The sequence below is a fragment of the Phoenix dactylifera genome, chromosome 12 (assembly GCF_051530095.1).
Source record: "Phoenix dactylifera cultivar Ajwa chromosome 12, Ajwa_hap1_PhDact_Kaust_v1.1, whole genome shotgun sequence".
Taxonomy (NCBI): Eukaryota; Viridiplantae; Streptophyta; class Magnoliopsida; order Arecales; family Arecaceae; genus Phoenix; species Phoenix dactylifera.
In genome coordinates, this window is record NC_143201.1 from 22,727,650 (window position 1) to 22,744,305 (window position 16,656).

At 36.4% G+C, this 16,656-nt stretch overlaps 2 protein-coding genes across 7 annotated transcripts; one reads left to right on the top strand and one right to left on the bottom strand.

Annotated features, from left to right (window-relative positions):
* Nucleotides 1-436: 436 nt before the first annotated feature.
* On the bottom strand, nucleotides 437-1,587 carry LOC103719011 (uncharacterized). The gene has a single exon (XM_017845688.4). The coding sequence runs from the start codon at nucleotides 1,174-1,176 to the stop codon at nucleotides 676-678; it is 501 nt and encodes a 166-aa protein (XP_017701177.3). The 5' UTR covers nucleotides 1,177-1,587; the 3' UTR covers nucleotides 437-675.
* A 2,523-nt stretch (nucleotides 1,588-4,110) lies between these two features.
* On the top strand, nucleotides 4,111-16,301 carry LOC103719012 (uncharacterized). 6 transcript variants are annotated; one of them, XM_017845685.4, is made up of 5 exons: nucleotides 4,111-4,239; nucleotides 4,956-5,046; nucleotides 11,722-11,793; nucleotides 12,011-12,103; nucleotides 14,876-16,301. In XM_017845685.4, the coding sequence occupies exon 5, from the start codon at nucleotides 14,938-14,940 to the stop codon at nucleotides 15,769-15,771; it is 834 nt and encodes a 277-aa protein (XP_017701174.2). In that variant the 5' UTR covers nucleotides 4,111-4,239; nucleotides 4,956-5,046; nucleotides 11,722-11,793; nucleotides 12,011-12,103; nucleotides 14,876-14,937; the 3' UTR covers nucleotides 15,772-16,301. The 6 variants fall into 6 exon arrangements, with proteins under 6 accessions (XP_017701174.2, XP_088565268.1, XP_008806280.2 ...); XM_088709142.1 differs by lacking the exon at nucleotides 12,011-12,103 and adding an exon at nucleotides 14,729-14,789; XM_008808058.4 differs by lacking the exon at nucleotides 12,011-12,103 and adding an exon at nucleotides 14,729-14,784.
* Nucleotides 16,302-16,656: the final 355 nt, after the last annotated feature.

The following is a 16,656-nucleotide window of genomic DNA, read 5'->3' on the forward strand; positions in this document are numbered from 1 at the left end:
TATTGAGAAATAAACACTGTTGCGTATGCTACTCAAGAACGACTGCATGCACCGACTTAACATATTTACCGAATAGCGAGGTCATTCCGAGAAAGAAGAAAGACTTGGATACTTGTTAGCGAACCTTGAGGACTTCACCCCACAATTAAAGAAAGCAAGGGTCATTCTGGGGGAGAACGAGTCCTAAAACCCACTATTTAACACTGATTGCAAACATAATTTAAAATTCAGTACAATGACTTAACCAGGTCACTAAAGGAGGTACTAAAATCTGACCAAGGACGACATATCATAACAATACCAAGGCATATGAGAAAAAACTCACATCCATGTCTCTGTTACCTTCACCAATTGGTCATGCCATCAAGTGCCACAACAATTAATCCATATGTAGGTAGAATCTTAACATGTTCCTTCAAGTACTGCATGATAAAACTAGAGAAAAATAGGTGCTCGATCATGTAACTAGATATAGAAAGGTTTTCCATAGATACTACATTAAAACGTTGAAGTTCAGCCCAAGATGATTCAATCTAGTTGGGAGAAAAACACCAGAACAGCCCAAAACCATTAGGACCCAACACAACAACAGAAACCAAGATCAAATGCATATAAGATAACTACTATTAGCTGCATTTATTTATATATAAGATAACTTGAGAAGATGGAGGCCACTCAATTGCCACCCTTGCTTCCATGGTGAAGACCATGAAAGTATCCCTGAAGGTCTTTCTCAAGCGCTTCCCTGGTGATGTAACCATCAGCACCACCCTTGCTTCCATGGTGAAGATCATGAAAGTATACCTGAGGGTTTTTCTCAAACGCTTCCCTTGTGATGTAACCATCAGCACCACCCTTGCTTCCATGGTGAAGATCATGAAAGTATACCTGAGGGTTTTTCTCAAACGCTTCCCTTGTGATGTAACCATCAGCACCACCCTTGCTTCCACGGTGAAGATCATGAAAGTATCCCTGAGGGTCTTTCTCAAACGGTTCCCTTTCGATGTAACGATCAGCATCCGGTGCCTTCATGATTCCTTTGCCTCCACCCCCATAGCTGCCTCCCCCGCCCGACTTGGCAGAGGAACCACCTCCGCCACTGCCTAGGTTCAAGTAGCCTCCACCACCGCCTCCGCTGCCGCCTTTACCGCCTCCGCTGCCGCCTTTACCTTCCATCGTTTCGAAGTTGAGCTTAGTGGCAACTGACGCCTTCAGTTGAGAGATGTTTGGTACTACAATGACTCAGGGTTTGAGACTATATATAGAGAGAGGACATGCACGCTGTTCGATCCTCTTTAATAAGTTGCCATGTTTTCCAATAAGAGTGGAGTGGTCGTCATCACAGCACACTGGATGATAGGAATTGGAAACAACGGTTAAAGGGATGGGTTGTGGTCTTCTAGGAGTTGGAACTTGTGAGGGTGAAACGATCAGCACTTTCAGATAGAATGGGTTGAAGGGATGGTTAATTGGAGGGTTGTGGTCTTCCAGGAGTTGGAACTTTGTGAGGGCGAAACGATCAACACCTTCAGATAGATGGGCCCCAGGAGTATCTCGTAAGCCTCAGGGTTCAATAGTCCAATAAAATGAAATTAATTTTTGTCTCCATTTTTTTTTTCTTTTCATTGCTGAACATTTGAGTTAAATTAGAACTAAAATATCTGTATTCTCAATGTATATCGATCGATGACTCTGCTTTTAATAAAAATTAAGTACACTATTAAATGTAGTTCTTCTTCATGGGATAAGAACAGTATTAGTGCATGGGTAGAAAGAATGAGATAACAGATGTGAAGCTAACAAAATAATAGAATAAACTTGTTATGGTATCGAAGGATCACAACCTTTAATGCTTCCTTTCATGTAGATAATAATGCATGTGTTGGATATAGTACATACCATAAAGAGAGCAGGTAACATAAGCACCATGCGAGTAGCTGCAGGTAACTCCCATTTCTCCAGTTTAACAATGAACTAGAGAATACCTAAGCCAGCCCTAGGTAAATGAATTACACATGCATGGATGTTGACTCCAATACATGACATGTATGTCCTGCAATTTGGCTGGAATTAGAAGACTGGCTTGCATTTAGACATAAGTTGATTGCGAAGCCTATTGTATTGCCTGTTATGTAATTAGGATGAGAGAATTTCCGAAAGAAACAGATTTGTTTGATGACCTGACATAAAATACTGATAATAGCCTGATATTCTTAACTTTGTAAATGAAGTTGTTTGCTCCCAAAAGATGGGTTTCGTGGCTATCTATCTAATGGCACTATGTCATAACAGTAAAGTTGATAGCAAGTGGTATGGTAATACAGCCTCAGTACAGTTGAGCCATCATACTAATACTATAACTTACGCTAGATTGAGAGACGAAATTTAGTTAGCAGAAAAAAAAAGGTTTTTTTATATTGTTTTACCCCTTTGGATAAATGGGTGAACCTAGTAACGGCAGCACAAAGTTTGCGAGAAGTCATCAAAGGCACTAGTAATAAATGTAAAGATAGACGTATGAGAAGAAAGGCACTAGCTCCCATGGAAATCAATAAAGATGGTCCTTCTTTTCAGTAAAATCTGAAAATTGATGTTCTTTTGGTTTCCCTGCAGAAATATCGATAAAATAATCTAATCTATATCTAACCTCAGATCTCAGATTCAATATGAGAAACCAGATCCCAATTTCCAAACTTTATTAGTAGGTCTGCTTCTAATCTAAGAAATCAAATCTGAAATCTTATGAGTTCCAATTTGGGTCTTGTCATATATGATTTTCGAAAGTCGCCACCCTTAAATATCAATGCAACAACATAAGCGATTCTTTTCCTTTGTATAAATGCATGACTGTATCTGGATTCAAAGTGAACTAATCAAGCTAAACATAGACTTAAACCTAAATATAACCATTGCCAGCCCTAGTTTGAGGGTGACATCTATCAGCATTGTTACATGCTGCAACCAACTCATATAGATCATAGATGTTAGTTAAGCTAGTGTTACTACCATCAAATCCCATCCAAAAAGTGCAGCTATTTAATGTTTAGGAAAGTATAAGATGGAAGTTATTCATCCACCCAATCCTTCCATGCAGCGTAAGGTTTTCCAATACAAGGTGGCGAGAAGATTCAAGTATTACAACAATCAAGATACCTACCTGGCGAGCGGTACACGTCATGAAGGGGTCTCAAAATTTGGCAAGATCCACTACTTCTTCTTCTTCTTTTGTGGTGAAAACGGCTGCTCACACTATCCTAACACGAGTATAACTAGCTACATCAGCATCAAGCAAACAACACAAAGCAAAAAGAGCAAAAGACTGTTGCGTCCAGAGAATATCTCCGGAGTGGTGCGCAACGAAGAAGGTGACCCAGTCAGCAGCCTGGTTCGCCTCCTGCAAGACATGCCTCTAGAGAATCCGACACTTCCATAGTATCCGACGAATGTCGCCCAGAAGTGGGTGCTCCACCTCCTCCCGCCCCTTCTCTCTCAGACGCTCCATCAGAGAAGCTGAGTCTTCTTCCAGAACGATGCAACTAGCGTGCATAACATACCTTGCATAAGACAACCCCTCCAAGGCAGCCATAAGCTCCGTCCCAAAAATTGAGGCCTCGAAAGAACGGCATCCACCTGCTGCAATCAGCTTGACGCCATGATCTCTGATGACAAAAGTCACATCCATCCGATCGACACCGCCGAGCAGACTTTTAATGAAATTCATGTTAAGGGTGGGGGCTCATCTTAAAATTTGGCAAGATCCTTCAAAAATATTACGACAAACTACTGCAGCCCATCCAGTAGCGGGAATGGTGAATCTATGAACATACTCATAGGATTGACTATAAGAGGAAATTATGGATGGGCACAGTATGACAACTTTCTCCAATCAAGAGGAAGAGGATGAGTTGTGGCCTGTGGGACATGGATGAACTCAACTTGTCCATGCTGCTGCAATAAATGAACAGACAGCTATAATTTATAATATTAATATTAAATTTATACGTCCGTTGCCTTCCCTGCAGGCGCGTCTCCGGTTGGTTTAACGGTCTCCACCTGACATAATGTACAACTTAACGCGTTTGTATAAATATGGGTCCGCCCAGCCTGCGCACTGCGGAAGGGGGAGCGGGAGAATTTAATAAATACGATTTACCAAGGGAAGAGGGGGAGTGGGAGAATTCTTGTTTCTTCGACGCCTCGTCGCCTCCGTCCTCCTGCCTTCCCCTCCTCCTCCATATGGTAAGATCTGAGGGTTTTAATATCTTCTCCGTCTATTCCCCGCTTTCTTCTGATCCACGGCTTTGTAGATCTTGGATTCCTCTATCTTTTCGTCCCCTTTGGCATTTTTTTAGGGTTAATTTTAGTGGTAGTATCGTTACTTTTTGATTTCTTCCTGTTTCTGGCGGTAAAGTTGGATCTTGAAATTTGGGGTGGTGCTCTCCTTGTTTTGGGGTTTTCTTGGCGGAGTTTGGAGTTTAGGGTTTTGGCATCAACGTCTTCGGGTTTCTTTAAGGTTTCTTTTTCCCGTTCTTTCAAGTGGTTCTTTTCCTTATACAATAATCGTGTATTTTAACTGGAGCCAAGAGTTTCGTATTTTTATTTTCTCCTTCTTTTTCTTTCTGGATCAGGGCTTTTTATGCCTGAATCTTATAGATCGCTGTTGCATTTTTCTCTGCTCTATATGTATTTGATTTGGCCGTTTATTTTGAGTTTTTTCACAAAGGCATCTTGTCTCACCAAGCTTTGATGTCAAAGAACCCTTTTTCTTTTCTTCTCTTTTTATGGTTCTTGTTTTTACTTCACCTGTTCAGGTTTTGGATGACAATGTTTCCGATTGTTGTGCAATATCTTTGATTCGATCTAATTAGTTTTAATTTTTAATAATTATTAGATTTCTTATAAAAGTTTTTTTTTAATTTTGTATTTCTTTGTTTATGATTTGAATTTTGATGTAGATTTTCTTGTATCAAGTGCGGGGAGAGGAAATAAGTCTTCTTGTCTGGGTTTTAAGCAACTCACCATCGGTGCGTTTGGTCCTGGTACAAGGTAGGTGCACCGAATGCATATGCGCTTGTGTATTATCTTATTTTATTATGATAGGAAAATTCATGTGCTGCTGACTGCTGTTTTTCATTTGCAATGATAGACTGTGTTTGATTTGCAACATTTCGTTGCCAACATCTTTCAGCAGTACTGTTCTAATAATTGCATCCTTTTGGTGTATTCTAAGTTGATTCTGAGGCATTCTTATTGATCAATCTTGTACTTGAAAACTACAGCATCACCTGGTACACTTATTCTGCTTACAACATATATGCTGTTGATACTGTAATAATTGGACTGAATTATGGCCATGAATTATGTGAGCTTCATTGGAAAATATCTCTCTTTGGGTGTGCTAGCTAGATCCCAAATAGCGCGACACATTATTTTATCCACAAGAAAAATTATTCAAGTTTGCCATAATATGCTTTCCAGCAAAAAAATATTATCGACTAAAGTTCTTTAAAACTAAGTACATATAATCATACAGGAACATTGCATTTGCTCTAGACTAAAGTTTGATATATTGAGTAATTCGGTAGGCATAAATAGTGCTTCTTTAATCTTGGGGCCAATCAGAATATGAAGAAAATGATTCGACGAGAGTGATGACTTATAAATGAACAGTGTTTTTGTCTAGGTTACTTCTCTGAGTTGCAAGCGCTTTTGTGGGCTGTTTTTTTTTTAATTTTTCTTTTTTGTGAATGAGGAAAAGTTAAGATTGCTATAGACAAGGAGGCCTGTTATAATTGACATTCTCCATGTTGCCCTGATCAATCTTGTTTTCTTACTAGAACTATTAAAAATTTGTTTTGGCTTCCCAATAAGGATCTGGAAACGATACTTCTTTTAACTCCATTCTTGTAGGTGGTTCTTATTAGATTGCAATTCTTATGATCATTGGCTACAATTAAACTTGATCATTGCCATGACATTTGTAGTTCTTCTTGATATTTCTACACCTTTTAATGTAAATCTAAATGGTATATTTATATTTTTGTGATTGGAGTGAAAATTAAGATTTTAAGCATTATGCAGTCTTTGTTTTTCTGTGTGGGTAGAGTTTTATTACTCTTTAATGACCTCATCCTTCTTTTATTGCTCTTTGATGACCTCATCCTTTTCCATTTGAACCATGTTCTTTTATTTTCGTATTTCATATGAGGAAAAGGTATTGATTATGTAGTGAAGTCCAAATTATCTTTTTAAATAAGTGTATTACAGTATCAAACTTTTGTAGCTTGATGATTTTATGTTTGGTATATTGTGCAAGGAAATTCCAAGCTTGTGTGGGTGTAAGTATAACTTTAAAAGGAACAATGTTACGCATATAGGGAGGATTCTAAAAGCTTTGTAAAGCTTTTTATTTAAATTGGCTATAATGGTATTTTCATATTGTAATGAATCAAGGAGGGTTGATATGGAAGAGAATTGTCCTAATGCATGACTTCAGTAGGGTTAAGGAATAAGGTTGGAGTAATTCCCCTTTAAAACCTTTAATGATTAAAGCCAAATATGGATATACAATAACATGAAATGTTGAAGGTCTATCCTTGTTGAAAATTTTATAGTTCTAAACTTTTGGATGCCACGCTTCCAAAGTGTGCTTTATCTCCATCGGTACTTGCACCTAATCACAATGTATTTTTTGTGTTCAACTTTATTTGGTTGTTTTATTTTAAGAGAGTTTATGATTGTTCTAAACTTCTAGATGCTTTACTAGTTCTATTGAGAATAGAAATGTTAAATATAATTAGAGTATTCGAGGTAAAGAAGGTTGGGAAAAAGATGAAAATAGGAAAAATGGTTTGACCTGATGGAATCTTTATTGAGGCTTTAAAGTATTTAGATAATGTGGGAATAACTTTTTTGGCCAAATTGTTTATTAAGATTTTAAAAACCAAGAAGCTGGCTGATGAATGGAGGAAGAAGCACTTTAGTACTAATTTATAAGAATAAGGGTGACATTCAAAATTATTTTAACTATCATGGTATTAAACTTATGAGCCATGCTATGAAACTTTGGGAGAGGGTGATTAAGCACAGATTGAGATGTACATAAAATATTGGAGAATAAATTTGGTATTATGTTAGGAAGGTCAATTATGGAAGCTATTTTCTCTTTTGGAGGTTAATGGAGAAGTATAAAGTTAAGAGATAAGATCTTTATGTGGTTCTTATTGATTTAGAGAAAGCATATAGGCGAGTTTCTAGAGAAGTCTTAGAGTGGGTATAAGAAGGGAAAAGAGCTCCTATTAGATATATCAATATGAGTAAAGATATGTATGATGGAGCGGTTACTAGTATGAGAACTACTAGTGGTAATATTAGTGAATTTCTAGTCACAATAGACTTATACAAGGATTTGCTCTAAGTCCTTACCTTTCTGCCTTATTTATGGATGCATTTGTTGAGCATATGGAGGATGATATCCCGTAGTGCATGAAATATGTGGATAATGTAATCTTAGTGGATGAAACTAAGATCGGGGTTAATCATAAGTTAGAATTATGGAGGAGTTTATTAGAATCTAATGGTTTTAGATTAAGTAGGACCAAGATAGAATACATGGAATGCGATTTTAGTAAAACTAGAAATGGAGGAGTGCATTAGAATCCAAAGTTTTTAGGTTAATTAGGATTAAGATGGAATATATGGAATATGGCTTTAGTAAAGTTAAAAATAAAGATGAAAGTGGATTGAAAATTGAGGATCATGAAATTTTTAAGAGTGATTGTTTTAAGTATTTAGGATCGATTATTCATTATGAAGGGAGATTGAAGAGGATGTTACCCGTAGGATTAAAGCATGTTGAATGAAATAGAGAATATAATTGGGATATTATGTGACCATAGAATATTTGCCAAGTTGGAGAAATTTTACAGGACAGCCACGTGACCAACTATGCATTATGGTATAAAATGTTGGGCAATTAGAAAATAATATGTGCACAAGCTGCGTGGCTGAAATGAGACTATTGAGATGGATGTGTAGTGATTCAAGAAAAGATAAAATAAGAAATGAAATCATGTACAAAAGTCGACGTAGAATCAAATGAAAATAGATTAAGAGAAGGATGACTTAGATGGTTTGGACATGTGTAATGTAGTCCAAGGGAATAAGGAGTGATTTGATTCATGTAAAAGAAAAGTGGAATAGAGGTGGACAAAAAATCATGTTGGATGTATTAAAGAATGATTTAATATCTAAATATTTTTTTGAAAGTATGGCCTTAAACTGAGTGAAATGGAGAAAAAGGATTCATGTAGTTGAGCCCAACTTGTTTGGGTTAAAACTTATTTGAGTTGAGTTATCTTTTTTGGAGACTCTAGTTGGTAAATATTTTATCATGTTTGAATCTTTATCCTTCTCTGCAATTTCTGCACTTCAGCTTTCTTTAGCTTATTGGAGTTCTCCTTTTTTCATGAGGTTGATCATCATACTTATATTGTTCCTCTGGATTAATGAAAGTAGCATCTTGGTCCGCTTTCGTAACTTCAACTGATCTTGTTCTTTAGATTGATGTGCAAACGTTTCTGTGATGCTGCTGTTTCTTTAGATAGAGTATTGAAGAACATGTAGTTCACTTTTCTGTGTTACCTTTGGCTAAAATTATCTGAGTTTTGATGTAAGTCAGCCAATAGAGGAATGAATATGCAAAAGTCATGGATTAATTGTTGTTTTCTGTGATGTTGATGCTTTTTTGGATGCTCCCTACTAAACGAGTATTCGATGCAGATTTATGCAACAAAAAACTGTTGCTGTCAGAGCACTTCTTAGATAGTCTGTTGATGAGTCAGGCAAGATTGTCAAACTAGGAACTAGAAGTTGCTAAAGTAGTTTGTTGTATTTCTGTTTCTATAGTTGGTTCTTGGTTGATTTGTGATCTACTAGTTTGTTTTGTATTATGGATCTCGGGGAATGGTTATGGTCCATAAGCTGTCACTTCCTCAGGAGAGGTCCTCGCTCGACTGGTAAGTGGGTGGAAAAATAGACAATCTGCTGATTCTTGCGGTTACCTCATCCAGGCCCCTAATTTATTGAATCCTTTCTTTGAGAGGAAATTTGGACCATGAGTACAGTTCCTGTTAGTAAAGCTCAGGAAGGCTGTTTGCTGAGCTGTTGAGATTTAAGCAGGCATGTGGTACTGTAATCTTTAACTTTCACACAGAAAAAGAAGCCCTCTCTCAAATACATTCTTGTTATGGCTGAAGGTTAAGATGGACCAAGTTGTTATGGCTGAAGGTTAAGATGGACCAAGTTGCTAATCAAAACTGCAATCTTAATATATAACTAACAAATTCTAAGTTTATATCCACATTCATGGTTATATCCATCTGGCTATGATATATATGATTATTAGTTTTTTGATTTCGTATTTTGCAATTTTAGTTTAATTCACTTTGATATATTTATGTTTATGCACTTTTTGTTTGACATTTTAGTGTATCATTTGGCAGAACTTTTGTTAGCTCTCTCTTTTACACTTTTATTTTAACTGTTTTTATTCTCTTACACTATTTGACCATGGATTTTTATGCTTTCCTTGAAATTTTTGTTTTCTATGATTTGTATTTTATCATCATTTTTACAATGTTTCTAACTTTCTGTTGTTTTTGGTTTATGATATTTGTAACATATCATCTGATGTGTTTTCCTTTATTTCTTATTTATAAATTTTGCTTGTTTTTGTATTTTGGCATTTCATGTTTGTTTTTGATTTTTTTTCTTGCTGTTTAGTATCTCATGCTTTGCACACGTGGTTCTGCATTCTGCTTTGAACATTTTGTTCTCATATTTTTGTTTTTGCTTTTATGCTGTTCTGTATATGTTCTGTGTTGTAGAAATTAATCAACCTTATTTTGACTGTTTTTTATATTTTGCTTTACACTTTGTTTTTTCAGTTGATCTACTGTAAGTGTCGTGTATATTTTCATTTCTACATTTAAAGTTTTATTTCTTATTTTTTTTGATTTTATGTTTTATTCATTTTTGTTTATTCAGTTGATATTTTTGCATTAGTATTAAATTTTTTTTATATTATTTATATTTTTATCATTTGTTGTATTTTCAGATTATCAATTCTGTTTTTTTTTTATGTTTTCTATATCATACTTTGCATTTTATTGTCTATATTATTTTGTTTGATTCTTATTTCTTTCCCATTCCGTACCTATATTGATATTGTTGGCTTAATTTTTTTTCTTTTTTGCATTTGCTGTTTTTATACTTTGTGATATTTTAGTGGACTGTTCTTATTAATGTTCTGTTTTGCATCTCCATATTTTGTTTCATTTCCTACTTTGTATTTTGTAATATGCTACATTTTTTTTATACTTTGTTTTCTTTTTTTTGTTTTATTTTCAGTTCGATGCATTCAATCTTTGTTTTTGTTTAGTTTCTAATTTAGCTTTCATTTTATCTGTTCTGCTTCCAATTTTTCTCTGCTTTTTACATTCTGTTCTCCATATTTTTCAGTTTATCATTTTTTTTTGATTTTTTAGTTCCATGTGTTTTTAAGTTCTCATTTTGCATTTTTAAATTTTTACTTCTTTACATGTTCTTGTTTTTTGATTTTGAATTTTACCTGGGCTCTTAGTTTTTTGCTATCCTTTTGTTATTTCTGAGTTTTCATTTTTATTGTGTTTTATTTTCTGCAATGTATGTTAATTCTATTATGCTGTTGTTCATTTTTATTTTCTATTTGATTTTGTAGAGATACAGTCGTCCATTGTTTGGAGAAACTGATGCATAGAGATGCTCATGATGTCATTCAGAAATGCTGATTTTTAGTTTTTTTCCTCATTTTGATGATACGTTTTGAGTTGTTATCTATGATTCTAGATTGGTTGAAATGCCCTAAATTGAAGCTTGTGGGCCTTAAATATGATTAGACATAGGCATCATTATATTACATCTTGAGTGTGAATTTACTCTTGCATGGGTTAAAAGTCAGACTAATTTAAATGTAGGCTTAGATAACAATAAGGAGGCTTGTATCTGTCTGATATGAACTCAAAGCCCAATGAAGTCCTGATGATTTGGCCCAATTTTTGATGTCCTTGAAGAGTGCTTTAGTTGATGGACATTCCTTTGGTCTTTTTTAAGATTCTAGGATGAGGACGTAAAATATAGAAGTCTAGCATTACATGGTAAGTTGCTCTGAAATGATACGTTCTGAACCTCATATTAAACTTGAACAACTGTGACTTTGGAATTCAGCATCATGTAGAATGGAGCGTATTCACTGTATAAATATATATTGCTTTTAGGGATTTCCCCTCTTGTTCCCTTCTAAAAAAAAATCTTGCTTTATTGTCCTTTATATGTTGAATATTCAATGACATTTGAGAATGGTCTAATATGAACCTTGAGTTAAATACATGGTGGTTTACCTTCTTCATAACATCAGTTCTTTTGATGGCGGTGTCCGCCTTATATGTATTGGACATGATTAAGTAGCTCCTTCTTACTGTTACCCCCTTATTATGAATTTGAATTGCCAAAACCTATGCGCCTTTTTTCGTTTCCCCACTTTCAGCACTCTGCCTTGACATTATATTGTGACCAAAGTTTGGTTATCCTTTTCTTTGTATCATTTTTCTTCTATTATTTTTTTAAAAAATCTTTTTTGTCTAGACTTGTAGTTATTGACTTTGCTTTTCCCCTCTTTTGCAGCTTCCAATTGAAAAGGAGAAACGATTCCACCTTGTGGATTGAAGGTGTCTTTCAGCCTGTGTTCCGCATAAGGTAAGAAAGTTGATCACATGGTTCTTCCTCTATTCTTTCATTTTTGGCTATGTTTTCTTTTTTATATATTATGATCTAGACCAGCCTGTCAATAGTAATGTTTGACAAGGTGAACATGATGTATCCCCAACGACTCACTGCCTTAGACGGTGGAGAGTTTTCATAGAAGAGTACCAGTCTTTACAGAAGCATCATGCTTATGCTACATGATATGCAGGATTTGCTCATATACAGAATCAATTTTAACTATAAGGACTGAGCCTGATGCAGGAAATCGATGAACCTGCCACTTGAAATCAAGCTAATATGAGTATGTAGAATGAATATATCTGAGCCACTTTAATTTAGTTTAGTTTCTCTGTCCTGCTTGTCTATAGTACTGAGATGTTTCAAAAAATTCATCTGTTCATTACCATCACTTCCAGAAAATCATTTTAGAAATCACATCCAGTGCTTTAATAGGCAGATCTGGTATGTGGTTGGTCAAGGGATCATGAAGTGCATCTGCAGTACACAGGTTACATATGTTGTGGCAGAGTATGCAGTTTGTAACTTTTTTACTTTTAAAAATAAAATAAACTATATTTTTGATACAATAAAATGAATTTTTGGGTAAATAATAGCAATATTAGTAACCATAACAACTATTAATTAGTGCTTTCCGCTTATACCTAATAGCAATAGTAATAACATAATCAATATGTTAATGTTATTAATACGCATGTCCAGCCCAATGCATATATGGTTGCACATGTTAAGTGGACTGCCTTTCTGGCCTTCATATAGGCAGGTTTCTTTAGTCAAGGGATTGTATTAGCATATGTGGCCACATAGGCAGCTATATGCACTGCATTTTAGAACACTGAATATGCCCTAGACTAGCAGCTTCTGAGCACTAGAAGCAGGAGTCCAAGTTTGCCATAGTTTTTTGTTTTTAAATTTTAAGGTGGGCTATAATCACCTGGGTTGAACATAAAATTTTTACCTAATTTTGTGAACAGCAGCATAAATGTCTTTTAGGGGTTGGGGTATATATAATTTTATCTGGTTTTTTTGTGTGGAAACAAGCACTTTAATAATGCTAAGGAATGACTAATCCAGCTGGCAGACTTACCAACTATCGATCTTCTTGATGGCGATGAATGTTTGTCAAGCCGTGGTTCTAGATAGAAATTGTACTGGTGGTTTATCATTCTCTTCTTGCTCCATGTGCTACTAGAATCATAGGTATGTACCCATTGACAAAGATACATAATCTGGTCTCGACCAGATTACTGGCATAAACAAAATCTCCACATCATGGTTTATTGATGTGCAGACCCAGAGGTAACAACTCCTAACCTTAGACAGTCGGGTGACATTTGAAGTTCTGATTCATGGAATAATTATTTGGACACCTCTAGAGGATCCCAAAAGGGAATCAACTCAGATAATCTTCTCTCTGTACCAATAATGCTATTTCCTAAATGAATGGAGGCGACAACTTTGTCAAGCAGATCATATTTTTAGGGCTCACTTTTGGTCTACATGGAAATAATTCACAAATGCCCCTTACAGCTAGCGGCACATATTTTTACCTTAGCCTGTCTTCATGTCATTAACAAGTGGGTGCAGCTTAAAAACATTTTAAGAGGAAGAAGACAAGGTGGTTGAATTGATAGGTTCATGTCAGTCCAATATTCACTCCCTTATTATCATTAATCCTGCATTCTTGAACATATGCTTAAGTCTTTATTGCTGCACTACTTGGCTAGAAATTGCGTGATAAGCCTTCAAACACGAATTTATTGTTATTATGCAATGTGATTTGATGTTCTTATTGTTATCACCATTAACTATATGTTTTTGGTTTAGAATTTAATACCAAGAGTACAAGATTGGTCAACATCATGCAAAGTATAAGACTCATCTGTCTTGTTGAAATGTCTTTGTTCAGTGACATCTTTCCACTTATCATGAATATTCATTAACAAAATGTGCTAGGAATTGTCAGCATGTTTTTTTTTTGATACAGAATTCTTTCTTCCGTGAAAACTTTTGACACTTCCCTTGAGTGAAATCCAAGCTATGTTAGCCATAGGTTGCTGTCAAAGGACAAGTGTCCAGAAAAAGAAAATATCATCTAGCCTATTACAATTATATGACTTCCATTCTTTTTCTGATTCTTCGACATTTTTTCTTTGCATCCTCTTATGTGTGACCTCCATGTGTAATGTTCCAAGATCTCAGTGCTCTCATCCTGGTAATGATCTTTAGATCATGAGTGCCTTAATAGTTTTATCCATCTCTTATAGTTTCTAGATGAAGTTTGGTCGCTGGCACTTTCGTTCAGACGCTAAGCAGTAGGCCTACAACATGCAATCCTTAAAAAGTAGGCATCACTAAATTATGGTGTCAAAATGTAGATCTACATTTTTTTTTTATTCATATATTTTGTACTGTATTCTCACTCTGCTCAGAGTACTGAGGTTGAAATGAAAGAAGGATGTCATTACCGTGTTAGATGTTAGGCAGCATGATCATACCATGTGATTGTCTGACCCTTGGAAGTGTAGGCATCACTAGACTTTGGTGGCAAAACTATATCCTTCTGCTTCCTCTCCTGCCGGACACGGGGGAGAATGCTGTTAGTACCATTTGGTTGGTTCTTGCTTCATCTTACCCCTCCCACCAACCCCCCCTTCGCACAAACACAACTGTTACTCTGTCTAAGATCTGTCCACTCCTGGTGATGTGTTGTGTAATATGGGATGATAATTACCTCAGGCACAAAATATATATGAATATTCCCGATTTTTTCATTGAAGGTGAGTGGTTTTGGATTCTCATGCATGATTGCCGCTTATGATGCCTCCTGTTCATTAATTATTCTGCAATAACTAAGATGGGAAATATGATATTACATTGCCATTCTTTTAACATTTTTTGGTATCAGAAACCACCTGGACGAGCACACACAGACACACACATATCATGGAATTTACCAATCAAGTAAGGTGCCATATTATATGAGAGTTTTGTACCTTGAATTCAATTCTGTTGGATGCATGAAAAACTAACATTGATTTTTCTCTTTTGTGAGATGCACTTCCTTGCATCATCTCACCGATATGCAGGTGTCAGGTTGGATTTTTGTACTATTAAATGGACAGCAAGAAGTTTTTGCAGTTGGTTGAGGAGAAGAAAAAGAGAATCCTGGAAAAGAAAGAAGCCCCCTTAAAATGGGAACAGAGGCTTGAAGCTGCAGCCAAGGCAAAAGCCGATGCCGAAGCAAAGGAGAGGAAGCTGAAGGCTACAAGGCACAAGAGGAAGGCTGACTCTTCATCTGATTATGACAGTGATTCTGATGACAGTGATGCTGACAGGAAGCTGAGGAAGAAGAAGACTTCCAAGAAACGCCGGAAACATGGTCACTCTGACTCCTCAGAAGACATTAGGAAACGTAGACACAGATCAAAGAAAAGGAATTCAAGCTCAAGTGCTGAGAATAACAGTGATGAATATGAAAGTGAGTCTGATGAAGATCGTTGGAGGAAGAGGCGTTCCCTAAAGAGGAGGCATAGAAACCATACACCGAGAACAGATTCCAGCGGCTCAGGATCAAGTAGTGAGGATGAAGTGAGAGGTGTAAGAAAGGGCCACTCTAGGCACCATAAGCGCCACCGCCGACCTAGTGATGATGACTCAGCATCAGAGTCTGAACTGATGGAAACTCATTCAAAGCGGAAGTGCCACCATAAGTCAAGTACTGATGATTCAGTGTCGGATTCTGATAATCAGAGGCATGATGGGAGCCACTCCCCAGGGAAGTCATCAGATGACAACTGGGTGGAGACCAGGAAGCTAAAAGATCACAAGAAGTCTCATCACAAGCATGGGCATCATCACCATCACCGCTACCATGACCATCGGCACCGTGATGATCGTAATTCACTGGAGTCAAATGAAAAGCTTTCTCCTAATGGAGGTAGCAGCTGAAATTGGTCTGGTACCAACCATCCTTCATCATTTTTGCTTGCGGAGTGATTGGATGCCTGGCTGTGAAGGAGTCCAGAACCTATGCATTCAAGGCAAGCAGGGGTTGAAAAGCTTTGATTGAACTTGTGCATGCATAGTTTTGATTGTTTTTGGATCGTTGTTCTTGGTGCTCTGCATGTCTGGAGCTTCTATCGTTGTCACTAACTGAACTTTCATGGTGTTGGATGACTTGGTTCAAGTCGTGTTTTCTCTAGTTTTTAAATTTGCTTGTGCTAGGCAGCTGTTATCTTGAATCAATCAATGGTCTCAAGTGCGTCAAGCAAAGCTAGTCATGTTTCAAGCTGCACGTGTAAGCTACTGTTAGTGGCTTGTTGTTAGACATAGTTGGTAGTTACCCTGTGGCTTAAATGTGAATTGGTGCTACACCGGTGAAGCCTATACCAAACTTTTCTCAGAAGTTCTGATGTTTTGATTCAAGATTCTTACATAGGTTGGGAAAATATCGTGAATATACGTTTTCATCTCGTCAATATCGTTTTTGTGGATCCTGTTTATATGATAATGGAAGGGGTCATATTTTACTCGGTTCTTACATATACTGGCCAAGTTTTGATAATCAGATTTTTGCTGGGTTTGAAGCAGGCTGGAAAAATGGATTGGAATCTCTATTAGAGTAAAAGTGGATCATGCCGTATCTGATACCTGACATAATCTGGGCAATACCGGGACTGTTTGATAAAGTGAATAGCAAAACATGTTCCTCTTTCTTGAGTTAGCTATAATAAGCTGACGCCTACTTTGTGTTTGAGATTGAATCTCCAGAATATTGGGTTCACCTTTGCCCTCCTTCTGTGCTGCGGGACTTCCATAAAGGATTTAATTGCA

Coding starts and splice junctions, on each gene's coding strand:
- LOC103719011 (XM_017845688.4), bottom strand. CDS start 1,176: ATGGAAGGTAAAGGCGGCAGCGGAGGCGGTAAAGGCGGCAGCGGAGGC.
- LOC103719012 (XM_017845685.4), top strand. CDS start 14,938: ATGGACAGCAAGAAGTTTTTGCAGTTGGTTGAGGAGAAGAAAAAGAGA.